The sequence below is a fragment of the Carassius gibelio genome, chromosome B7 (assembly GCF_023724105.1).
Source record: "Carassius gibelio isolate Cgi1373 ecotype wild population from Czech Republic chromosome B7, carGib1.2-hapl.c, whole genome shotgun sequence".
NCBI classification, from domain to species: Eukaryota; Metazoa; Chordata; class Actinopteri; order Cypriniformes; family Cyprinidae; genus Carassius; species Carassius gibelio.
The window spans coordinates 37,416,402-37,442,518 of NC_068402.1; the positions used below are offsets into that span (position 1 = coordinate 37,416,402).

The 26,117-nt window shown below is 37.6% G+C and overlaps 2 protein-coding genes and 1 long non-coding RNA gene across 11 annotated transcripts in view; 1 reads left to right on the forward strand and 2 right to left on the reverse strand.

Moving 5' to 3' along the window:
• Positions 1-938: 938 nt before the first annotated feature.
• Positions 939-7,587, reverse strand: LOC127962473 (uncharacterized). The gene is made up of 4 exons (XR_008154593.1): positions 6,340-7,587; positions 4,542-4,677; positions 2,395-2,476; positions 939-1,394 (listed from the first exon to the last, which is right to left on the reverse strand). It is a non-coding gene; the product is annotated as an uncharacterized LOC127962473 (long non-coding RNA).
• LOC127962472 (equilibrative nucleoside transporter 2) lies at positions 7,425-22,714 on the forward strand. 4 transcript variants are annotated; one of them, XR_008154592.1, is made up of 16 exons: positions 7,425-7,503; positions 7,581-7,777; positions 11,404-11,582; positions 11,781-11,828; positions 14,560-14,641; positions 15,397-15,542; positions 15,682-15,821; positions 16,136-16,270; positions 17,625-17,722; positions 17,825-17,900; positions 18,877-19,052; positions 19,172-19,274; positions 20,631-20,716; positions 21,212-21,411; positions 22,168-22,454; positions 22,541-22,714. XR_008154592.1 is itself a non-coding variant. In XM_052562048.1 (15 exons), the coding sequence occupies exons 3-15, from the start codon at positions 11,569-11,571 to the stop codon at positions 22,277-22,279; spliced, it is 1,416 nt and encodes a 471-aa protein (XP_052418008.1). In that variant the 5' UTR covers positions 7,425-7,503; positions 7,581-7,777; positions 11,404-11,568; the 3' UTR covers positions 22,280-22,714. The 4 variants fall into 4 exon arrangements, 3 of the variants coding, with proteins under 3 accessions (XP_052418008.1, XP_052418010.1, XP_052418009.1); XM_052562048.1 differs by having other exon boundaries at positions 22,168-22,714; XM_052562050.1 differs by having other exon boundaries at positions 11,404-11,574; positions 22,168-22,714.
• Positions 22,715-25,226: 2,512 nt separating this feature from the next.
• Positions 25,227-26,117, reverse strand: part of LOC127961351 (adhesion G protein-coupled receptor L3) — a 140,945-nt gene continuing 140,054 nt past the window's right edge. For all 6 annotated transcript variants that reach the window (XM_052560437.1, XM_052560434.1, XM_052560436.1 and 3 more), the window contains one exon: positions 25,227-25,682. In XM_052560437.1, coding sequence (XP_052416397.1) covers positions 25,522-25,682 — 161 coding nt within the window. In that variant the 3' untranslated portion in view covers positions 25,227-25,521. The remainder of the gene's footprint in view (positions 25,683-26,117) is intronic.

The window sequence follows — 26,117 nt, forward strand, 5'->3', positions numbered from 1 at the left end:
TGCATTTTAATTTATTAACTTTAATATTTTTTCGTACTAATACATTTGTAACGCAAGTAACTTAATTTTATTGACATCAGTAACTGTAATCAAATTACATTTATTTTAAATGTAATGAGTTACATTACTGGGTTACCACGAAAAGTAATTAGAATACAGTAATGCGTTACTTTGTAACGCGTTATACCCAACTCTGCACACGATATGTTGTTACGGTTAGACGAACCGGGTATCCCTCGCTAATCATCCACCCTCCTTATCCCGTTGTGCCGCTCTTGACAAAGGTTTAACGACTTATAAAAATTATATAATACACTTTTATATTAATGGTAAGGTACTTTACAATCAGAATTGATTGGAAAGCAGCTGCAGTTACTTCTGTTTAATGGAGTATTGATTGCAATTGGTTTATGTTTTTAATAAAAAACCTATCTACACTGAACAGAGAGAGAGAGAGAGAGAGTTAGATACAAAATATGGTGGGGAAGCAACTTAAAAAGGGCACCAAGCCTCTCGTCAGAGGAACTTGAAGTTTTGCTGGACCTTGCCACCAGGTCAGAGATCACACCCCTGTGGTCCACTATAACCTGCACCTTTATGGCTGCGTCTCCCTTTACTCTTTGTGTATCCACACAAAAAAAAAAAAAAAAAGAGCAGCACAACTGGTTCCAACATTGATAATAATCAGAAATGTTTCTTGAGCAGCAAATTAGAATGATTTCTGAAGATCATGTGACACTGAAGACCAGAGGAATGATGCTGAAAATACATAAAACTGTATTTTTTTCACAAGGTTGTGGGTTCAATTCCCAGGGAACACACATACTGGTAAAAAAAAAAAAAAAAAAAAGTATAGCATGAATTCACTGTAAGTCGCTTTGGATAAAAGCATCTGCTAAATGCATAAATGTAAATGCTTAACATATATAAAAGCCCACTTAATGGAAGAGCGTGAGCAGCCGTTCATGAAAACGTTAACAAATTTCAGAGCAAACTGCATGTCGGCTTCAGGTGTGGAGTCCTCTGACAGACTCTGTTTGATCCCGCTTTGTTTTCTTCCCCTGTCTTCATCCTCCTCATCCTCGTATGGAGAGGAGACATGGTTATCGTAGACGGTGGCCGAGTCGCTGTCATCACTGTATCCGTGATAACACTCTTTCAAGCTGACGAGCTCCAGCTGATCGTGCTCGTCCACCACCAGCGTGTATTTGACCGAATCGTACGAAAGTTTGCTCACGTCCGAGTTGCTCATGGAAGTCTGCAGCGTTCCCAACAAACCCTCTCCTGGGTTTGTCAGTCGATGTGCCGCAGTCTTTCATTTGAGTCTGACTCTGTCCCGGCTGGTGCTTCTCCTCGTCGCTCAGACACGTGTTCACGAGAAGGAGCCAGCTCACCTGGTTACAGAAGGATCATGCACCAAAAAGTGAATTAATAGAGTATCAATCAAGTCAATCCACACACACAGACACACATAAATATGGTAGTCACTTTAATTATTCTGTTAAAATTCCAAGCAAAAAAGTAAAATATTTAAAATACTTTTATTTCATACTAAGTATAGTTAGTAAATAACCCAGAGCAGATCTATACAGGTGGAGCTGGGGATGGTGGAGGGTTTCAGAGAAGCTAAAATGTGTTTTAATGTCACTATCGATGAGGATTATGATCTTTTGAATAATATGGGCCTTTAAATGCAATATGTTTAAATTGTAGCTACCTGAAGTACACTTGCAATAGTTCCACTTTAGCTCGATCAAATATACTATTAATAAAATAAAATTTAACCTAAGTGTATGTTAAGAGAGACAATTTAATGACTATGTTTCTTAACACACTTAAGTTCACTTATTTTAAAGAGTTTATTACTTGTTATATTTGAATTGCAGTGTGTTGTTATTTTAATTTACATTTAAGGTTAATGTTTTTAAAATGTACTAAATTGAAACTTTATGTATCATTATTCATATATTTTAAGTTAACTTTATAGTTAGTTACATATTTTTCTTTATTATAAATGCTTGTCAGTACATTCAACAGCATGTTAACCGTATTTTAAATGCAATAGAAAACAATTATGAAATTACATATAAAGGTGTACTTAAGTTGACTAAAGTTCAGCTAACTGCAATTGTTATACAAAGTACAATACATTTTCATTCAGTTGTAATTAACATGCAATTAACAGTCTGAACACATTAGATTCAGTTCATACTTAAGTAAGTTCCTTTAAGGTATTTTATTTCAGTAAATGTAAATATATTGTACATGACACAATACTGAAAGAAAGATAACTGCAAAAACACAACAATCTGTTGAAAGACACTTAAGTAGAGAACATGTTGTTTCTGCTGTGATGTCTTAATAAGCGCACACACATCAATGAAGATCTCTCACCTGTTTTAAGGGGCAGCAAGGTCTGGGAGATTTTCTGCTGCCAGCTGTACTTCTTCACAAATGAGTTGTTGTTTAAAGTGTCCTGTTGATGGGAAGCAACAGACAGGTTTTAGCTTACTAGCATAGAGATTCTGTGCATGATAACTGTGTATTGCATAGTTTTCTGTATACTGAACTCCAGTGCAGAAATCTTCTCATGGTTTAAATTATGAACACTACTCTAAACACACCTATAATCATTACCTGAGTCCAAAACATACCACTTTTAAACCTATGAGCCAACATCACTTCCACTCTAGAATATAATAATAATAAAAAAAAAAAGTGTAACTCATTCCAAGCCATATAAAAGTATTAGATTATTTATTTTTAAAAGCAATGCAATAACTCTTTAGAATGTTGCTTTAGTATTTTTAAACTACTGTTTAAGGCTAAATCAACAAACATGCAATACATGCCTGTGTGCTAAAATAACCACCCATTAAGGACTTCTTCACTGAAAAAAAAATTTCATTCAACCAATTAAAAAAATTTAGGGTAATGGTTCACATCTATATTTTATTACTTGTACCAATTAAAAATAAATAACTTGCTCTAAACAATATTTTCTCTGTCTATGAAAACTATTTAGTAAAACCTGATAGAAAGTATATTTTTCTTGTTGATGAAAGTAAATTAATTTAAATTCTATTTTTGATCTAAACAAAAAGATATAGATTTAATTAAAACAAACTTTCTCATTTAAGAAATATTAGAATAATTTAGTTTTCTCAATCAAATATATAAAGATTCAATTAAACAATTGTTTTAAATTTAAGAAATATGTATTAGAAATATTTAACTTTATCCAATCCAACAGATATAGATTTAATTTATCTTAATAGAATAGTTAATAGAAATTTAGTTTTATACAAATAAAAACATTAATTTAATTAAACATGATTCCCATTAAGAAATATCATTAATAGCATCTGATACAAATCTAATCCAAAAAGACATCAATAATTTTCAATACATCATTTTATTAACATTTTACATATCCGTAACTTGCTACTAAAGTGTCAGATTTTTAACATTCTTCTGAGTTTGACATTTTCAGATTTTTTTAAACATTTTTTAACATTTAGTAGCTGGCAAACATTGACATTTTCTTAAATCTGTGGAATTCGACAAGCATTGAATTAGGATTTTTTTTTTTTTCCCCATCAGAAATCTTTTTTTTTTTTATGATGCAACAAATAATATCCACCGGCCAAAAAAAAAAAAAAAAGTTTGAAACAGAACGCAAGTATGGAGTTGTTGCGTACACCGTCATAATACAATGTAAACTTAAATAAATTGGCAGCATTTAGAACAGCTGATTGCCAAGGCTTGACAGATTATACTACTAAAAATACTGAACCAACTGCCGAACCATAGCCAGCTACTCAAACACAAAATGAATTGCAGGGTAAACATTTGCAGGGATGTGTGGGAACCCTGAATTAAGATCAGGTGGCTGGTCGTCGCTTTTTTTGTTTAATACGCATGCGCAGGCATGCTCGAAATTGTACATTCATCCAAACAAATATTTTTCCGTTGAGCACTTAATGAAAAATATTTATATTCAACAATGTTTTGAACGAAAAAAATATTATTTGAAAAATGAAACAAATAATTGTAAACTAAATTGAAAGACAAATTATTAATTAGATGAGGTACTCCTTGAAAACTTTTTTTCAGTGTTCACTCATTGCTGAATGCCTTTTTTAATTGGTCTGAAATGCACCACACAGTTTTGTGCACAGCATTTGTTTTCTGAGCATAATCTTTTCTACTTGAAATGTGTTTTGTATTGTATATTTATGTTCTCTTGTAACAATTAACATTTAAACCGTAACTATATATTATAAACAGGACATTGTTGACTGTCTGGCCATTTCAACTAGATTAATTCATGAATGTGACTCGCCACCTAGAGGTGTAATGATGTAGTGCACTGGAAGGTCACTTCCTGAACAGAGAAATCAGTAATAAATTATGATAATTATAAATAACCAAAAAGCACAAAAGAAGAAAAAACAAGTCATATTTAAAACACAAGTACAGAAAGGAGGGATGGATTGTAACTGGCAGTGTCTGTTATATGATGTTTAATAATATCTCACATGTTAAGCAAGATCTTTTGTCATCTTGATGTCAGAGTCATCGCGCCTAGACCTCAGTACAAATTCATCTTTGATTTCTGTGATTTCAGACAGGTCCTCATCTTCAAATCCATCCAAGCATATGTCATGGGTCAACCTAGAAGAACCACAGCAGTTACTGATCAAGGGGGCGCTAGTGTATCAAATCTTCCTTTTATAGGCAAAATTATAGAAAATGTCATTTTTAATCAGCCGAACAAATACTTAAACTCATGGATACCTGAAAAATGTTCTATCTGTTGTTGAATAAAGCAAATCTGCAGGACCTGACAGTTTTAGCAATGTGGTCTGAGAAAGTCAGCTGATCATCAATCATAACTCCAAGGCTTCTAGCTGTTTTTGAAGGAGTTATGGTTGATGTGCCTAACTTGATGGTGAAATTGTGATGAAACGATGGGTTTGCTGGAAACACAAGCAGTTCTGTCTTGGCAAAGTTGAGTTGAAGGTGATGGTCCTTCATCTAGCAAGAAATGTCTGTTAGACAAGCTGAGATGCAAGTAGCTACTGTCGGATCATCAGGATTATTATCCAAAGTCGCTTTGGATAAAAGCGTCTGCTAAATTATTAAATGTAAATGTAAATGTAGGATGGAATGAGAGGTAGACTTGAGTGTGATCAGCATAGCAGTGATATGAAAAGCCATGTTTCTGAATGACAGAACCTAATGATGCCATGTAGACAGAGAAGAGAAGTGGTCCAACAACTGAGCCCTGAGGCACTCCAATCAATTGATTGATTTTAAAGCACTTTGACTTGTTTACAAATCACTCAATGACATAGGACCCAAATGCATTGCAGATATGCTCACTGAATATAAACCTAACAGACCACTCAGATCATTAGGATCGAGTCAGTTAGAAACAGCAAGGGTTTACACAAAATAAGGGGAATCTGCTTTTATCTGTTATGCCACCTGCAGTTGGAATCAGCTTCCAGGAGAGATCAGATGTGCTAAAACATTAGCCACTTTTAAATCTAGACTCAAAACCCATCTGTTTAGCTGTGATTTTATTTAATGTGCGAGGTATCCGAAATGATTGCACTGTCTGTACTTGTTTTAAATATGACTTTTTTTTTCTTCTTTTGTGCTTTTCTGTTATTAATCTGTTTTTTTGTTGTTGTTATTATAGGGTTTAGATTGTATATTGATGTCTAAAACATATTTAAAGCATTTCAGCGTGAGGATGAGATGACAAAATGTGGAAAAAATATAAAATAATATGGGGTATATTTTGTTTTAAACTATCTGAATGCATTCATGGCAGGAAGCAGTGACTTGGCAAACTTCACAGATAACATTGTATTTATACTCTACACATGAAGCATTCTTATTTTAGTAACTGCTCTAGCTTGTGTCTCTAAAGTGGTATGAATGACCTCATGGTGTGCAACATACACATTCTCAGTCCCTTTCAAAATAAAAGTCTTCGGACATTACAATTAATAGAATCTGTATGATAAAATGAACTATTTAAAAAGACAACAGTTGAAGACAGAATTGTCGCCATACAGATTTGTATTAATGTCAGTATGTGAACAAACAACTGGCAAACGACAAGAATTTCATTGCAATGCTTAAAATAATATTGCATACAAATTATTTAAAGATCCTTGGCATAACAGAGTGTTGCTATGCAACAAAAACAACGATCTGCTACAGATGTTGCATCTGCTGCTCATCAAAACACATGCACTAACACAGAAACATCTGATATATTCTACCACCAAAAACACAAGCTCAAAGAGAAAAGACCCTTACCATTTCTCCCATTGCTCCTCTGACCATTCCTCTTTGCCATCACCGTTGGGAGTCCATTCTGTGAGCAGTGCAGCATGGGATTGTTGACATCTGGTCAGAGCTCGGTGACAACCTCACACGTGGCTCCAGCATCCTCATGTGTGCTGTAGAATGAATGAATGCTGCATTTTTCTCACTGTATGTCTCTGTCCTTGCTCATGTGTTTACCTGCATCCTCACCGGGCAGTCTACAACATGATCTCAGGAAAATACACAAAAAATGGCAAAATAAAAGCTTTGCAGAGAGATGGTGCATGACCGTGTCCTTCTGCTTACACACAATAATACTAATAATAATCATGTAGTCTTGTGTTTTACAACATCAGCCTTCCTCTCTGCTTCTGGTCTTCAATGACACCCATCCCCCATCTCTCTCTCTCTTGTGCTTTCGAAGTGTGTGAGAGAGACATGAGGTGTTATATTGTGTGTGTGTGTGTGTGTGTGTGTGTGTGGGTGCAACCAAATCATAACTGCTCTTCAAGTCAAAATAGTAACAAACTGTGGCAAGAAACCAAAAGAACATTTCATTTATTTTTTTAGAAATGCTAAGAAAGTTAACAATATGACGCTATATATTATTAAAATGGAGTGGTGTGGATTATTGTGATGTTTTTATCAGCTGTTTGTACTCTCATTCTGACGGCACCCATTCACTGCAGAGCATCCACTGATGAGACACTGATGCAATGCTACATTTCTCTAAATCTGATGAAGAAACAAACTCATCCTAATTTTGGATGACCAGAGGGCGAGGCACTTTTTTTTTTTTTTTAGCACATTTTAATATTTGGTTAACTATTCCTTTAAAATAACCTTTAAAAAACATATCAGGTTCTTTATTAGCATTGACGTTTCTGTGAAGAATGTTTAACAACAGTGGAAACTTTACATTGCACAAAAGGTTATTTGAAGAACCTGCAAACCTGTTTTTGGAACCTTTGTGTTTAAGTTAAGAACATTTCAATCTAAAGAACCTTCCTTCCGCTATAAAGAGCCTCATGTCCAGTGAAAAGGTTCTTTATGGAACTAAAGCAAATAAAGAAGGTTTATTCCGAAGAGGGTTCAGGATACGGACACAGGAGTTATTTTGCACGCTCAAGAGGAACCACACATGCAGTTGGTGAAGTCAGTGAAATAGATTAGATTTTTGTTGATGTACAAAAAAGTAGACCCACAGAAACAGGTTCTCTTTCCTCCAGCAGAGGGTGGTTTCTCACAGCCGCAGCTTTGCCAACTTCCGAAGAAACCCACGAGAAAAAAGACCATGCGGTGTTCATCCTCCTGAGAGACGCGCTTCTGAAGAAATCAGTCCGTGTTTGGAAGCGTGTGGTGGACATTACGCGTTTTGAATCGGGGAGATGAAGTGAGAGGATAACCAAAAAAATCATCGTGAAAACAGGTGAGTAGATAAACCGAACCATGGCTGATTTCCTCAATGTGATCTTTCTTTCTCGGTTCAAATGTGAAAACTTTGCGAACTCGTTAAATAATGACGACAAAATAAAAAAGTAATTATGTTTCTCTGGCGCGCGCTCTCTTTCTCTGCGTCTTTCAGTGAATTGAATTGAATTGAATTATCTGCTGTTTATTCTAGTCATTTATGGCATTGCCACCGGCTGGAAGGAAACAGAGCAGCTTTTGTCTATTTTAGTCAAAACAGCCGATGTTTGAAAACCTATTTCACGCTCCATGTGAGAAAAAAAACCAATTCAAATGACGCGAACGCGTTGCAATAAAATAAATTGATAAATAAAATTCCACCTTAAATTGTTCATTTCTTAATATATATATAAAGTTTTTTGACAAGATGAAATTAAATGTAAGTTATGCACTTTATACACGATATGAACAATAAACATGATATACATAATTATACACTAGGTTGCTTTCAAATTCAAGTTCTTATATAAAGCAAATATTAAAGCGTTTACAAACTTTCAAAGTTTTAATCTCATAGAAAGTCATATAGTATCAATATAATTCTCCAATATGATTAAACGTAAGGCAAAGACACAGTGTCTCATTGAAGTAAAGCTCTCACAGATCTGTGATTTACTGTAAGAGAAAAGTAAATCATAAGAGCTTTACATTAGACAGAGACCCCTGTTGGATGTTAATTCTTGTCTGATATCTAGATAACAGTTTTAACAGTTTAAAGCAGAGTAGACTTCTGGTAAATCACAGTTTTAATATCCTGACTGATATTGCTAGAGTTTTAATATGCAGACTGGTTCTTCACTGCACGAGCCACGACTGAAGGGGCCTTGAAAGAAGCTAGTGAAGCCGACAGAAAGGAGAAGTAGTTCTGTGTTTAGAAACAGTGTTTCTCGTTTCTGAAGAAGGGGTGGACAGGCTGAAGATAAAGAGACGTGTTTGTGTTAAATCTGTTCTCTGAGGTTGGTTTATTCTCAGAATATAAATGACTCCATGACAAATAAGAGGCTCCACTATAAACCAAAGGACAAGTCTTTCAGATTTATTGAGTGTGATGCATAGAATGTTTACAATATACTCAAGAAGGTTTTGATGGCTACTATAAAAACAAACAGCATCATGAATATCAGGATTATTTCTTAATGAGCACATAATCAGATTAGTTTTGTGATCTTTTCTTGTTTTAAGTAAGAAAAAGTACTAAAACACACTGAAAACACTTTAGGTTTTATACTGCAAACCAACTATCAACAACTAAAAGCAGCTCTGTGCACCTTTACTGCAGAGTTAAAAATAGGATGCTTTTTAACTAGATTTGTATTTTTTCTTGCACTAATTATTTTTTAATACACTGCAATCTTCACAGAAAGTGCATGATTTTTGAGATCTAGCTCAATGTCGATGGATGGATGCCTCGATATACTTAAGATTTTTCTGTAGTGTTTCCTATGTCTCCCATCCAGTCGTATAAAATCAACTACTGTAGCTCTTACAGAAGTATTAGAGCGGTCACTAAAGAGTTAATCCATTGACATTCCCAGCATATCTGCCTCCCTCATGTTTCTCTGTAAGTGTGTAAACTGTTTGTGTATCATTACTGTGTTTCTTGTGAAGATAATCTGATAGCTGCTGCTGTCGGGATCAGACGCCTTGAGTTTCACAGTGGCTCTTTCTTTGTTTCCATGCATTACTGAGAGAAATGGGAAGAAAAACCCTCCAGGGTGTTTTCTGCCTTATGAACTCAAGCCCCCCAATGTGTAAAAGTACATTTAAGTGTATTTTTAAAAAGAGTATGTATTGCAAATCATATATTTTAAAAGAATATATTTAAGTGTGAACTAATTGTAATGTTTTTGGACACTCAATTGCATGTTAACAGCAGTTAAATGAAAATGTGTTGCAGTTGCAATTTATATGAAATGCAATTAGCTGAAATTCAGAGAGTTTTTGACCCACTTTGTCTTCCATCAAACCCTGTAATGTCTTCTCCATCCAGTTGCTGATGAGGTAGAGACATCTTTTTAAGACCCAGTCAGTTTCTGATGAAGTATCTAGTGGTCAGTGTTTTTCCATGTTGTCGAGCTGTGTCTCCTCATGATTCAGACGTGCTGGGCGTGTTGTTAAGGACGTTCTGTTAGAGACTGTGTTTGTTTACACTGCTGAATGGCTGTGGTAGTTATACGTCATCAAACTCATTGTGTGGTGTGTCGTTATGAGTCACCTTGTGCTTTGCATTGTTCCCTTAGCTACACTTTAGACCACAGCACTCAGCTAAACCCTGGCCTGTAATAGTACTGACTCTGTCTCTTGTGGAACAGGTTTGTCATTGCTGGTTAAAATGTATAAAATGCAAAGCCTTCAAACAGCTGGTGTAAAGTACAGTAGGCTACTAGTAATTAGGAGTGTGAATCTTCAGGCACTTCACCATCCGATTCCAAAACGATCGCACACGTCTCACTGCTCAAATTCTGTTCAATGAAGCTGCCACCAATGTATAGCGCGTACACCTTTTTACCGAAAACGATAATTCGACGATATATTGCTCAGTGTGTAATTGTGCTGATATCTTAAGGACTTTTGTGGACAGCTGACTCTTGATGTTTTTGATATTCTTCATGTTCTGTGCAGTGGTCTGATAGAAATTAATCTTTAATAATATGAGTTTTATATTTATGGGCATTTTTACCTTTTAAAAAGGCTTTAAAAAAAAACTGTGCATTATCATTTGAGTCAAATTCTTACATTTAATCAGTGAATTAGAATAAGACATTAATGTTTAGTTCAGAACATGAATGCTTTTAACCTTCAATTACAAATTCATGAATAATGTTTCAATACATTAAACATTAAATGTTAAATACCATTTTTCAAAATTAATTAAATAATAAAAATATCCTCTGAATGTGAAATTAAAGCCGCCAGTAGGTGGCAGCAAATCAGTGTAAATAAGTGAGTAGCTGTTATTGCACCGAATCATTTAAACGAGTGATTCATTCAGGAAGGAAACACCGTCATGTTGCTCAGAGACGCTAAACAGTGCTGTCGCTGTGTTTGGAGTTATTTTTGTGTTTTATTAGACTGAATCATGCAGTGAAAGAACAAACTTGAAATATTTGTAACTAGACATTTGTAATGAAGTTGCAATTTTGTACGTTTAAAATATTACATATAAAATGTAATAGACCTTTTTCACATTGCCGAGTTTCTCAGCAGCAGAAGTCAACATAGTTGGGTTAACTTCAAGAGCAGTGAATGAGATAAAAAAAAAATAGAGAGCGAGAGAGAGAGAGCATACAAGTGCACATTCAGTAAAATTATTCACACATTTTTCACAAATTTCTTTCATTTCTTCTTTTAAACTATACATTTCTTCATGTCACCTGCAATTATGAGCTATTTTCTGTCACTATGTAGTAGTCCATTGTCATCTACCTGTGCATTAGCTCCAGTTTAGCCCCATCCTCAGACAGCACATGTAATTCAGTTGAGCTGGGTGTGTGTGTGTGTGTGTGTGTGTGTGTGTGTGTGAATCTGAGAACCAGCTGTGACGTGAAAGCTCCTCCTACTCTCTCACTTCCCCTTTTCTCACAGAAACGCCATGTTTGGCCACATGCACACTCACGTTTAGTGTAGATAACACTTCAGTGTGGACGCGCTGCAGCTGCAGCAGTCATGGACAGACGTTGTTCTTCTGGACACTCAGTTCTGTGAAGGTACTGCAGTATGTCACCTAGATCTTTACCGTATTTGGAGTAAATGAAGGCAAAGGTGTGTGTTTTTTTCTTATTTTCTGCATTTTACCTTTGAAGCAGCCGGAAGCCAGTGTGTGGATAGTTTCACAGATGTTTTAGTCAGTTTAATCTCTCTGAGCTCTTTTGTGTTGAGTGAATCCGCGGCTGTAGCTGAGGGATGTGACATAAAGCTTGGATCGTGTTTTAATGATTTTAATGTTTAATGTTTTTCGACAGCTGCCAGCTGTACAAAATGAGCCCGAGAGAAGACGCCCCTGCAGACCGGTACGTTTTTCACTGTAGATTTAATTTCTTTTGCCTTAAAAAACAAAAACAAAAAAACAATTCAGCCAAACTAAAGGACTGATGTAATCTTCGTGAACCACAGTATGTGATGTGAAGGCCAGGGACTGAGTTTAATTGCTGTAAAAGCACTCAAGTGAGTCAACAGAACAGACTGTAATCAAGCATCAACCTGGAGTCATATTCTGCATGTTTGTAGCAAAGTTCACTTACAGTATTATACCAGCCATAATTCTTGGTTTATTTCTGTTGATATTAAACTCATTGTTATTAATTGAGATGGTTTACATAAAGATTTTGAACAGACTGTGAATCTTCCAGCTCACTGTGGTCTCTCCCCTCTCCTCTTCCTCTCCTCTCCCATCCTCTCCTCTCCTCTCCTCTCCTCTCCTCTCCTCTCCTCTCCTCTCCTCTCCTCTCCTCTCATCTTCCTCTTCCTCTTCCTCTCCTCTTCCTCTCCTCTCCTCTCCTCGTCTCTCCTCTTCCTCTCCTCGTCTCTCCTCTTCCTCATCTCTCCTCGTCTCTCCTCTTCCTCTCCTCTCCTCGTCTCTCTTCTTCCTCTCCTCTTCCTCTCCTCTCCTCTCCTCGTCTCTCCTCTTCCTCTCCTCGTCTCTCCTCTTCCTCATCTCTCCTCGTCTCTCCTCTTCCTCTCCTCTCCTCGTCTCTCTTCTTCCTCTCCTCGTCTCTCTTCTTCCTCTCCTCTCCTCATCTCTCCTCTCCTCTCCCTCTCCTCTCCTCGTCTCTCCTCTTCCTCTCCTCGTCTCTCCTCTCCTCATCTCTCCTCGTCTCTCCTCTTCCTCTCCTCTTCCTCTCCTCTCCTCTCCTCTCCTCTCCTCTCCTCTCCTCGTCTCTCCTCTCCTCTCCTCTCATCTTCCTCTTCCTCTCCTCTCCTCTCCTCTCCTCTCCTCTCCTCGTCTCTCCTCTTCCTCTCCTCGTCTCTCCTCTTCCTCTCCTCTCCTCTCCTCTCCTCTCCTCTCCTCTCCCTCTCCTCTCCTCGTCTCTCCTCTTCTTCTCCTTGTCTCTCCTCTCCTCATCTCTCCTCTCCCTCTCCTCTCCTCGTCTCTCCTCTTCCTCTCCTCGTCTCTCCTCTCCTCGTCTCTCCTCGTCTCTCCTCTTCCTCTCCTCTTCCTCTCCTCTCCTCGTCTCTCCTCTTCCTCTCCTCTCCTCTCCTCTCCTCTCCTCTCCTCTCCTCTCATCTTCCTCTTCCTCTTCCTCTCCTCTCCTCTCCTCTTCCTCTCCTCTCCTCTCCTCTCCTCATCTCTCCTCTCCCTCTCCTCTCCTCGTCTCTCCTCTTCCTCTCCTCGTCTCTCCTCTCCTCGTCTCTCCTCGTCTCTCCTCTTCCTCTCCTCTTCCTCTCCTCTCCTCGTCTCTCCTCTTCCTCTCCTCTCCTCTCCTCTCCTCTCCTCTCCTCTCCTCTCCTCTCCTCTCCTCTCATCTTCCTCTTCCTCTCCTCTCCTCTCCTCTTCCTCTCCTCTCCTCTCCCTCTCCTCTCCTCGTCTCTCCTCTTCTTCTCCTTGTCTCTCCTCTCCTCATCTCTCCTCATCTCTCCTCTCCTCTCCCTCTCCTCTCCTCGTCACTCCTCTTCCTCTCCTCTCCTCTCCTCGTCTCTCCTCTTCCTCTCCTCTCCCTCATCTCTCCCTCTCCTCTCGTCTTCTCTCCTCTCCTCTCCTCTCCTCTTCCTCTCCTCTTCCTCTCCTCTCCTCTGCTCTCCTCGTCTCTCCTCTCCTCCTCTTCCTCTCCTCTTCCTCTCCTCTCCTCTCCTCTCCTTTTCCTCTCCTCTCCTCTCCTCTCCCTCTCCTCTCCTCGTCTCTCCTCTTCCTCTCCTCGTCTCTCCTCTCCTCATCTCTCCTCGTCTCTCCTCTTCCTCTCCTCTCCTCGTCTCTCCTCTTCCTCTCCTCTTCCTCATCTCTCCTCTCCTCTTCCTCTTCCTCTTCCTCTCCCTCTCCTCTCCTCTCCTCTCCTCTCCTCTTCCTCTCCTCTCCTCTTCCTCTCCTCTCCTCTCCTCTCCTCTCCTCTCCTCTCCTCTCCTCTCCTCTCCTCTCCTCTCCTCTCCCTCTCCTCTCCTCGTCTCTCCTCTTCCTCTCCTCGTCTCTCCTCTCCTCATCTCTCCTCATCTCTCCTCTTCCTCTCCTCTCCTCGTCTCTCCTCTCCTCTTCCTCTCCTCTTCCTCGTCTCTCCTTTCCTCTTCCTCATTTCTCCTCTCCTTATTTCTTCTCGCCTCTCCTCTTCCTCTCCTCTCCCTCTCCTCTCTGCTTTATCTTCCTCTCCTCTCCCTCGTCTCTCCCTCTCCTCTCCTCTCCTCTTCTCTTCCTCTCCTCTCCTCTCCTCTCCTCTCCTCTCCTCTCCCTCTCCTCTCCTCGTCTCTCCTCTTCCTCTCCTCGTCTCTCCTCTCCTCATCTCTCCTCGTCTCTCCTCTTCCTCTCCCTCTCCTCTCTGCTTTATCTTCCTCTCCTCTCCCTCTCCTCTCCTTGTCTCTCCTCTTCCTCTCCTCGTCTCTCCTCTCCTCATCTCTCCTCGTCTCTCCTCTCCTCGTCTCTCCTCTTCCTCTCCTCTCCTCTTCCTCTCCTCTTTCTCGTCTCTCCTCTCCTCATCTCTCCTTGTCTCTTCTCTTCCTTTCCTCTCCCTCTCCTCTCTGCTTCATCTTCCTCTCCTCTTCCTTTTCCTCTCCTCTTCCTCTCCTTTTCCTCTTCCTCTCCTCTTCTCTTCTCTCTAGCGGTTTCCTGGTGGGGATCATATTCTTCATCCTTGGCCTGGGAACGCTGTTGCCATGGAACTTCTTCATGACGGCATCTATGGTAACGGAGTTTGGAAAACATTCCAAATATGCAAATCAATCACTGCGCTGGTCAGACAGGTAAAGCACAGGATGCTCTCAGAAAATCCTTCAGACAGATTTGCTGGAGCTGCACAGTTGTTCCATTTGAAAGGCACTTAATTAGGCTGAGAGAAATTCCTCATGGACATTGATCTTGCTTCGATCTGAATTCTCCAATAAGTTCACTAATTGGTTTGCCAGCCAGGATTAAACTGATTAGAGTTTTATCTTATTTTCCTGCACTCACTGTAAGTGTAATATTATTAGTAATTTCATTTGAATGGTTTAAAATTTTCAGTATGTGTTTTTTTCACACCACGTTTCATGGATTTGTATCACTCTGAAAAGCAAAATGTGCAGCAGTCATTCATGTGCTAAATGAAATGCATCACTAAATGCTAGTTTTCCTTAGTGTGTGTTTTAAGTAATTTTGTGAATAAAATATAGTATTTAATGTTATTATATATAAAATGTATATTTACTATATGTAATATGGTTACATAAATTGGCAATGGTTAATTATTAAGTTGCTGCATGTTATTTACTGTCTTTAAAGCAATGATGTGATGTGTATATACCCTACTTTATACAGTAGGTCATCTGCATCAGCTGTCAATAAAAATCATTGCTGCTCGATCGCTAATGTTGATGTTATCCAGGCCATAGTGTTGTGTTGGTTTACTGCAGTGTAATAATGGCTTGTTTATTGCTTCTGAAGTCATATTTGTGTTACAGTATTTCAACAACAGACTCAACGTGTCTGAACGGAGTAATGAAACCGAAACCACCAGGAAGGAGTATTATTTCAATAACTGGATGACTCTGCTGTCCCAGCTGCCTTTGCTGCTCTTCACTCTGCTCAACTCTTTTCTCTATCAGTGGTGAGAAGTGAACACACAAAGCACATGCACTTCACATGACTATTTTAATATCTTAATGCACACTGCATCATTCAAAAAGATGCAATATGCAACAACAATTGTATTGTGTTTTTCTTATACCTGATCACTTGTGTTTCAGGATCTCTGAGAAGATGAGGATAGCAGGCAGTCTGGTCTTCATCCTCATCCTCTTCATCCTCACAGCTGTGCTGGTGAAGATCCCAATGGAGGAGGACCGCTTCTTCTCCGTCACCATGGCCACCATCTGGTTCATCAACTGTTAGTGACTAGTCATTATTATTATTATATATAATATCTCTCTCTCATCATTATGTCAACATGGCAGCTTGGTAATCTGGGAGATATTCTCTTTTATTACATTCTCTTAAAGTGACAGCACTTTTTATTTAAATGCTAATCAAACAACAAAAGACAAGGAAATCACTTGTTGCTCTTGATTGAATAGCTTTTGAAATGCTAATAAGAATTAATCTTTAATTTAAACAAAAATATGTGATGTTATTTTACATTTGATTACGTTATTCAATTTCTGTACTTAAAATGTCTCGTGTGTGTTTGTGTGTGTCTCTCAGCGTTTGGCGCTGTGTTACAGGGAAGTCTGTTTGGTTTGGTGGGTTTGTTGCCGCAGAGGTACAGCGCTGTCTTTATGAGCGGACAGGGGCTCGCTGGGACATTCGCTGCTCTTGCAATGATCTTCGCCATCACAAGTGAGACCCTTTTTTTTACTTTGAAGTTAGTGTGTAATGTGGCCGTTTGAGCATATACAGTATCTGTAAAGTTACGAAGCTGAAAGTTCAATGCAAATTCAGGTCAGTGCTCATTTAGATCATCAGCTCAGCTCCATTTATACACTTATTTTCACATAGCTATGAGAAGCAGACGGTTTCGCCAATCACAACACACTGGGCTACTAACCAATCAGAGCCCAGTGTCTATATCTGAGGGAGGGGCTTCATAAAAGCAGGAAATGATCAGCGTGTTTCTCAGAGAAGGGACACAGTGGTGTGGAATTAAGAGAAATTATGTATTTTTTATACGAAGCTTGAACACATGATAGGCTGCACCCCGTAAACACAATCAAGTCTAGAAAAAAAACACTGAACCACCCCTTTAATGTTTTTTTTTTTATGGAAGCCCTTTTCTGCCACTAAATAAAAAAAATAATACAAGGTAATTGCTTCTTTTTCTCACAATTCTGACTTTTTTTCTCAGAATTGTGTGATAACTTGCAATTCTGACTTTTTTTTTTTTATATAAAGTCAAAATTGCAAGTTATAAAGTCTCAATACTCTCAATATCTTGAAATTCAGAAATGTATATCTGAAAAAATATCCCGCAATTCTGACTTTGTAACTCTGAGATAAATAATTCTGAGATAAAAAGTCACAATTACATTTTTATTTTCATTCAGTGGCAGAAACGGGCTTCCATTCGTTTTTTGGCGTTTTCATTTTGTCATTTTATAAAACATATTTCTATACAGTTACTATTATACAAATGAGATGAAAGTGGGACAAATTTTAATTGTGAAATTTCTTGCTAATTTAACTACACAGTAGGGCTTTACAATTAGTCACATTTCTAATCGCGATAACAATCATTGATGCCTCAATTACGTAATCATTAAAATCGGCAATTAATCGTTCAAAGTCCACTTATGTTATTCGGGCGTGCTTAAGATGTGTTTTTTTTTTCTTCATATTATCTTAAGGGTTTTTCACATTATTTTTATTTGTTTTTAGTATAATATTATAATACCATTCATATTTTTACTTTTATAATTTAAAAAAAGAAACCAATCTCGATGTGTAGTTGTCATTTGAGGCTTAATACCATAGAAAAGTACGACATGCATTTGCATCAAAAAATGGTATCATTCAATGTAAATTATTATCATCGTAATTAATAATCACAATTACAATTTCAAGGGAATAATCTACAATTTTGATTTTTTGTGATCTACTGTTGCCAAATAAACATTTCGGATGTGAGCAACCTCTTGTCTGTTTCTGTATAGATCTGTTCACTGTGTGTGTGTGTGTGTGTGTGTGTGTGTAACAGGTGAAGCTGATAGTGAGTCTGCAGCTCTGGGTTATTTCATCACTCCGTGTGTCGGGACCCTCGTCACGCTCTTCAGTTACATGCTGCTGCCAAAACTGGTCAGTGAGTGTGTGTTTAGGTGTAATCCTGTGCAGTTTCTTATTCAGTTGAATCTGAGACTGATCTCTGGAGTGTGTGTGTGTGTGTGTGTGTGTGCGCAGGAGTTTGCTATATTTTACCTGGACAGCAAACGCAAGAGTTACGAGCTTGAGACGTCCAGCCATCTGCTCCCTACAGGTGAAACTTAGTCTGTAAACTCAGATATTAGTTGCATTTCACCAGTGATTATAGATTAAAAGCACTTTACTTTAGAAATGTCATTTCCCTAACACTAGCCTGTTTCTAAAAGAGTGCACGTTAAAGGAACATACGTAAGAATGAACTGGATGTAATGTTCTTGGATGCCTAATATCATGTTAAGGTGAAACTGTATTATAAATTCAATGTATATTAAATACTGTTAGCTGAACTGCTTTTGGCCCACTTAAGTAGAACTTAAGTGCATCTTTATGTGTAATTTTTAAAACAAATATGGTTAAAGTACTGCTGAATGTACTGACAAGCATTTATGAAAAACTAAAATACACTTCAATGTCGTTTCTATTTAAGCTTGTGCATTTAAATATATTTATAATAATGAAGTTGCAATTTAGGGCACTTTAAATGTATTATTGAATAACACTACAGTTAAAATGATAATTAAGTACTTTACATGAGCTTTAGTATATTAGTCAACACATGATAAAAAAAAAACTGTAATACTTCAAAACATGACAAGATTATTAATGCAATGATATATAGACCTGGATTTACAGAGAGGGCTTGGACTAAACCAGGATGAGGACATTTAAGTCATTTTTATAAACATGCCTTAGAAAAAAGTATCACTTTTATGCATCTAAAGACAAAACAAATGCACTGAGATGTTTTAAGATCAGTCAGTGCAAGTTTCTTTCACTTGAAACCGCTCCGTTGACATTTTAGTCTCTGCTTAAGCCTTGTCTGTGTCATGTACTTTAACCTAAAACTTAATTTGACATTATTCCAGAGGTCACTTTTTAAAAGTTTGTTCAGAAACAGTCATGAAAGTGTCTCTTTTAGTGGCCTTTTACTGAATTAATGTTGAATTATTTGCGTATATATATCCTTTAATCACATTCAGTGTAGTCCAGCTGTCTTGTTCCTCACGAGTCGAGGGTTTGTTTCGTGACAGATGCTGCTGAAGACCGTGTGAAGAGCAGCGGTCCGTCTAATGGCTCGGTGGTGAACGGGGATCCTAATAGAGCTGAGAGTGATGAAGAGGAGGGTGTGAAGCAGGCCTTCATCCCGCTGCCGCCAGGAAACAGGTCGTCTCCTCAGAAGAGCTCCATCCTGCAGGTCTTTAAACAGGTGCCGCTATGTTCTTCCTTCAGAAACTCTCAGAGCCTGTGGTTTGTTCTGGACGTTACTAACAGTGCTGATTGTCTTCATCTTCATCATCATCATCTTCATCATCTCTCTGTCTCTAGATCTGGGTAATGGCGTTTTGTGTGACGTTTGTGTTCACGGTTACTCTGTCAGTTTTCCCTGCGGTTACGGTGGATGTAAAAACTGTGTACGGAGGGAAATGGGGTACGAAACACACACACATTCCTTTATTTACAATTTGATTATATATATATATATATATATATATATATATATATATATATATATAATAATATATATATTATTATTACATTATAATTACTGACAATGTATTAAAAACCCTAAAAAAATAAATCAAAATAAATATTTTAAGTCTACTGTCGCTGATAGATGATTGTTGTTTTATGAATTAGGGCTTATTTTATTTATTTATTTTTCCTGAGAATGAGAGTTTGAAGCAAGATGGGTTGAATTAATGCTTTTCTTAAATATTCAACTGAGGCATTATCTAATTAACCCCCCAAGCGCATGACACAGCATTATAGTAATTTACCACTTTCTCCTGATTTGCCAATGATTTCCTCTTTTCCTGATCACTTGTAATGAGGATAAAAATCTAATAAGTTTAAACAATTCAATATCTATTATTTCCTGAATATTACTGATGAACTGATCAAAAGTAGGCTACTGTTCACATGCGTTTCACATGTACTTTCTCCTGTTTTATTGTTGGTTTCATACTTTTCTGATCATTTGAAATGAGGATAAAAAGACGAGATAAAAATAAAATAAAAACATGCATGGCTGCCCCCTGATGACATCATAATATGCAAATTAGATGAGTATTTTGACATCCCACATAAACTCGTGGTCATGCTCAACATTTTTCTAATTGACAGTAGATCTCTATCTTTAAGCCCTTTCAAGCCACAAGCTTTTGAAATATTGATGTCAAAATCTGTCATTTTTTTCCAAGAAAACCTGGAGCCTAAAGGGTTAATTGTTAAATTGGCATGCGTTTTCAGAAAAACATATTCTGAACATTAGATATTAGCAAAAAAAAAAAAATTTCCACCATGATTTTAGTAACAAAATGTTGTATAAATCATGTGAATAACCTCCTCAGTAAAACCTCATATAGATCACAGATAGGAACGAAACGAGTGTGAAGTCTGGTGTATGTAAGCAATGTAAGTGAATGAATTGAAATCTATCAACATGAAAAAAGTGAGTGTAAGAAACACTTGCATGTGTATTTTGCATGTTTTCTTCCTATTACTCTGAGAGAAAGACATGTTATGGAAGCAAAATCTCCAAACTAACTAGTGCATGGAAAAAGCAATGCTAGATGATTAACAGAGTCAGCGCACAATCATCACTTTCAGAAGAAGTGATGGTGTCAGCTGGAAACTAGAGATGGAGCGATCGATTCAGTCAGATTTGTGCTTCATTTGCCTGATCTGGTGGATCTCTAAAGAGTCACACACTTCAGACGCTTGCAGTGTTTGACTGGGAGACGTCTGAAGATGCACATCATGTTTGTCTCCCTCTCTCTTTCAGAACGATACTTCATTCCTGTTCTGTGTTTTCTCTTCTTTAATTTGATGGACTTTATTGGCAGATCGGTCACGTTAGTTTCTAAGTGGGTGAGTGAATTATTGATGCATTTATGTTTCACCACCAACAGAACTGCAGAAAAAAATACATTCAAACTAATATTTGTTGCTTTCTTAGAAACCTTTCTATACCTGAGTGAAAGCAGGTAGCACTTACACTAGAATTGGTAAAAATTGATCAAGACCGACTGAAAAAATATTTTTGGTTAATGTAAAAAGTCTAGCTTTTAATGAAAATAAAAAAAGAAAATAAATTAATATATATATTTATTAGACACACTACCATGCAGGGATTCTGGGTCACACACACACATATATATATATATATAAATAAATATAAATAATATAGTTTCAATAAAAACTATAAAAAATTTTTTTACTTTCTATCATTTAATCAAGGAATCCTGATTAACAATAAAAGAGGACAGCTTATGAGAAAGTGTTTCCTTTTTCTGTGTTTATATTGTGTTAATCTTTCAGCTTGGTGGTCTTTCACACAGAATGTGATGTTTCTGATTTCTGCAGCCGTCTAAAGACAGTCGTTTGTTCCCGCTGCTGGTGGTCTGTCGAGTGGTCTTCGTCCCGCTGCTCATGATGTGTAACGTACAGGAGAGACACATCATGCCTGTGCTCTTCTCAAACGACGTCATGTTCGCTGCCATCATGGTGTTTTTCTCTGTGTCCAGCGGATACTTTGTGTGTCTGTCCATGACCTACGCACCACAGTGAGCACACACACACACACACACACACACACACACACACCGAGTGTAATATATTTTAGAATTAAATTAATTCCTGTGATCAAAGCTGAATTGTTAGCATCTTTACTCCAGTCCTCAGTGTCACATGATCGTCAGTTTTAGAGAAATGTAGCATTGCATCAGTGTCTCATTAGTGGATGCTCTGCAGTGAATGGGTGCCGTCAGAATGAGAGTACAACACTCCAGTCCATCAGTTCACATCTGGAGGAGACAAAAGCTGTGTGTTTGTAAAAAACAAATCCATCATTTAGACATTTTGAATTTCAAACAGTGATCTCGGGCTATAATATGAATCCATAACACTTCCTCCTTTATAAAGTCCGTCTCCTGTTGTCTCTCACATCAAAATCCAGCCACATATTAGTTTAGAGCTGCTTTCGACTGTAAACAGTGCTTGACCTGTGCAGATTTCTCTCCTGATTCATAACAGACCACTTTTTCACAGAAGGAAGTGTTGTTATGGATTCATATTTTAGCCTGAGGCAACCATCCGAAGTTAAAAATGCCTTAATGATGATGGATTTGTTTGTTTTTTCATTCTGACGGCACCCATTCACTGCAGAGCATCCACTGATGAGACACTGATGTAATGCTACATTTGTCCAAATCTGATGAAGAAACAAACTCGTCCTAATCTCAGATGACCTGAGGATGATCATATTTTCATGGCACACATCATGAACTGATGAAGCTGATGTGCTCTTCCTCTCTGTCTAGACTCGTGGAGCCTAAAGATGGCGAGACGGCCGGTGCGTTGATGGCGTTTTTTCTGGCTCTTGGTCTGTCTCTGGGAGCTGCGTTGTCGTTCCCTCTGCGTTTTCTGGTCTGACCTCCCCGTCTCACTCTCGGCTCTCGGGCGTCTGCAGAAGGGCTGCGATAATAAATCAATAACAGCAGATGCTGCCCTAATCACTTCTTGATAGGTGATGCATCAGGATATATTCCCAGCCCTAGTCTGTCACAAATGTAACGGCATTGCACTTTATTTGACAGCTTAAAAGGAAGTAAGTTATGAAAGGGACATTATAATTTGCATTTCTTTAAATAATGAAGTCTTTATTACTGATATATTTGCATTTTCTGTATACAGAGTGGGATCCGATAGTCTGAGACCACGATCACTTCAGTTTGGGGATTTTGAGAAACATGTATTGCATAAAACACAGCATCTCTGATTCTGCACTATTTCTGGGTCAGTAATCGCATAAGAGAAAAAAAAAAGTGCGACTCCTTTGTGCTCTTTGCCCAAGTCATGCTGGGAAAACATGGATCATCAGGTTTGATGTTTCCTCAGCTTTTCAGATTATGCTGATAATGGGGAAAAACATAGTGCATTTACACTAGGATTCACAGATGCATGGACTTTGTGCTGTAATGCATACGACCTTAAGCCTGTCACATGTTCAAACACGCATAGAAAGATAGTGAAGACACGCATCTGGAAATGAATGTAGTATTTTTAGGGTCCCGCAGGCGTGACAAGGGTTATAAAAGCTCTCCAGATTGTGATGCGTTTGTTTTTGATAACAGTAGATGTAATCTGGACTCTTAGGCCAGTTTTCAAACCGAGCTCCAGAGAAAAGTTTTATTTGATTTGACAACTATTATCAGTTAGTTGTGTTTCATAAAGACTGGTTGAAATAAATCATGTTACAAATATTCTGAACTTTATATAATGCTGATTGTTTTTGAGAGTTAACAGATTTAGAAGAGACGATGACATGAAGTGTCTGATTATATTTGTACTTTTTTTTTTTTTTTTTTACATTCGTTGTATGAGGTGTAACCTTACAAGTTGCTTTTTATAAATAATAATAAATAAAAAAACATCCAAAATGTTGTAGAGAACATTTAAATCCGTTAAATAAAAATGTATGCTGAAGGACACTTTTATTTGTGCTTGTAGTGAAATATAATACTGTATCAGAGGAAAATTACAATATAAGGAAATCTATCACAGCAGTCTGTTCTAGATCCAGCAGCAAACGTCTCAGATGAAGGCAAAACATCAGAAATGTCATTAAATGCACTAATGATTGTTTTTCTTTATAACGATATGATTAATATCAACACATTGCTCACACACACACAGTTTCTACAAACTAAATCTGTTCTGTCTATTACGAAACAAAGGTGGTATCTCAAATATTTTAACTTTATAACCAGGATGTTATATAACCAGGTGTTTAGTTTTATTCTTTATTTTTTGCTGTGTAACACTAGCAGTATTGCTTACATTTTTTACCATGATTTAATTTTTTTTATAATAATAAAAAAATTGACTGTAAAATCAGACATATTGATTTCCTTTGATCTCAGGAAGCTCTGTATTAAAAAAAAAAATGCTTTAAGATTATTTCCAATACTAAACCTGTGCCACTTAAAAGGGTATCAGTTTGATTCTTTTTTGGTAAATATTTCATGAATGTGCATGCAGAGTTTCAATGCACAAATGTGTTTTGAAAAGGCTGAAAATCTGGTCAAAATGTGGCCCAAACTGACCATCACCGGTTTTCATGCAGTTTGACAAAACCAGCACTTTGAGAAAAAACATTTAAAAAAGGCAGAAAACCTATATTAGTGTAGCAACAAACACTGAAGTATGAAATGTATGAAATATGAAAAAGTACAACTCAAAAGAGTTGAAGATTTGTCTTCTGAATTGTCCAAGAATTCACTTTTCCTTTATCTCGTTGACTTTGCACCCAGTTTTTTAATGCAACAGGAAAGAGATATTTAAGCAATTCTAATGATCAAATAATAGAAAAATACATCATAACCGATGTGCCATATAGCCATGTTAAAGCACAAATGCACCTGTGTGGATCAGTAGAGCTGTTTCTCCAGTCTCAGTGAAGTACGCCAGATTGTAGTGGTCTGCTGGTTTCTCCACAAACTAGCAGTACACAGCTCTATCATTCACAGTGTGTCATCCAGTGTCTAGACAAATACAGGACCTGTGTGAGTGTGTGTGTGTGTTCATGACAGCACAGCGAGTGTGACGGCTCCTTTGGTTTTCTTCAGAATACAGAAGGCCTCCTCATGAGGGACTCGCTCCAGACTCTGGCCGTTAACGGCGATGATTTGATCCCCACGCTTCAGACGCCCGTCCTGATTTACATACGAGTGTACAACCTGAATTGAAATGTTCATTTAGAAATCAGAAACAAAACACACCTTTTGAAGTTGAAATAGAAGACTTTATTGATTTTAAAATAATTTATAACTTTGAATGTCATACTGGTTCAGAACAGCTGCAGTATCTTCCTCTAGGGGGCAGTAACACTGGAGACTCAATGAAAGGCTGCACAAGCGATTTTTGAAAATCAGTAGCTTGAATTCTGCATCACTTTTGACAATGAAAACTACTGCAAAATGTTCCATAAGAAATCTGTATGTTTGGAATACTGTATGTTTTAAAAATTAGTGTGTTAATGGGTTCAAATTTAATTCAATAGTATGCATCCCGATTTACATGTGATGGTAAAAGATGGCTGTAAATATTGTTCTTTGAACAAATAACAAGATACACCCATTTAAATTTACATATCAAACTGAATGCATTCTAAATGAATTTATTTAAACTTCTGAATGTCAGACTTGGTCGAGACAAGTGCAATATGTTTCTCTAGGTGGCGGTAAAATGCACAATCTTTGTCATGCTTTGCAAGCATTTTCTCAGTCTGGACATTTCAATAACTTTTGTTGTGCTACAGTTATGTGAATGAAACCAACAGCTAAATGTTCTTTTATGAACACATAATAAGACACACCCCTTTTATTTGAGATTTATTATTTATTCATTTCACAAGTGAAGCATTTAGATGGACATTTTCTCTTCGTCTTGCACTTCGCAGATGCAGTCCCTTTCCTGCACTTTTACATTATAAGTTCTATCGGTTATAATTCCTTAAGGCAGATTAAAACCATTAAAACACAATGTGTGTTCTCTTCTAAATTTGAAAACAATTACAACATAGGAAGTTTCTTGTCATTGTGCTAAATCGTTAAATAATTATTGAAGATCTCCAAGGATGAATCTCTGACAAAATGTCAAACGTCGAACCAACTTTATGTCGGTGGGGGCACAGGTGTTGTGGAGGGAGATCGGGTGCTGTTGCTCGTGGTGGAGCTGGTGGAGGTGGAGGCGGTCGTGGTGCTGGCTGTAAATGGGCGATTCGTGGTATGTGTCATTGTCGTGTTCATTAAGACATTTCCTGAGGAGGAGGTTTCTGGAATCAGAGGAAAAAATAGAGTTATAAAACTGATAGTTCTGGTCCTTGAATCTGATTGGTTGAGAAAGGTTCAAAGCTGTTGTAAATTCAAAAGCAACCAATTTGTTGCAGCCACAACCACTTCTGAAGAACCACATTGCTTAGCAGAAGAATAATTACTGCGTACCAATTCGCATACTATCCGTCCTAAATAGTTTTCGAACACAGAATGTGTATGTCCCAAATCATAGTGTGTTGGAAAGAGTATGCCAAAGATCCCCAGATGGTCTATTACTTGAGATTAAAATTTGAAGTGCAGACTAATGCAGACTCTAATGGCTAATATCGCCCACAATGCTTTGTGCGGTGAATGAGGATTTGATTAGAACTACAAACACGCATAAAAAGTGTTTAAAAAAAAATACTGGACACAGATATTGCTTTACACAGCTT

Excerpts from the sequence above, each read along its gene's own strand:
- LOC127962472 (XM_052562048.1), top strand. Across the intron at positions 15,822-16,135 it reads CACCATCTGGTTCATCAACT|CGTTTGGCGCTGTGTTACAG; the intron begins GTTAGTGACTAG and ends TGTGTCTCTCAG. Across the intron at positions 19,275-20,630 it reads TGTGTACGGAGGGAAATGGG|AACGATACTTCATTCCTGTT; the intron begins GTACGAAACACA and ends TCTCTCTTTCAG.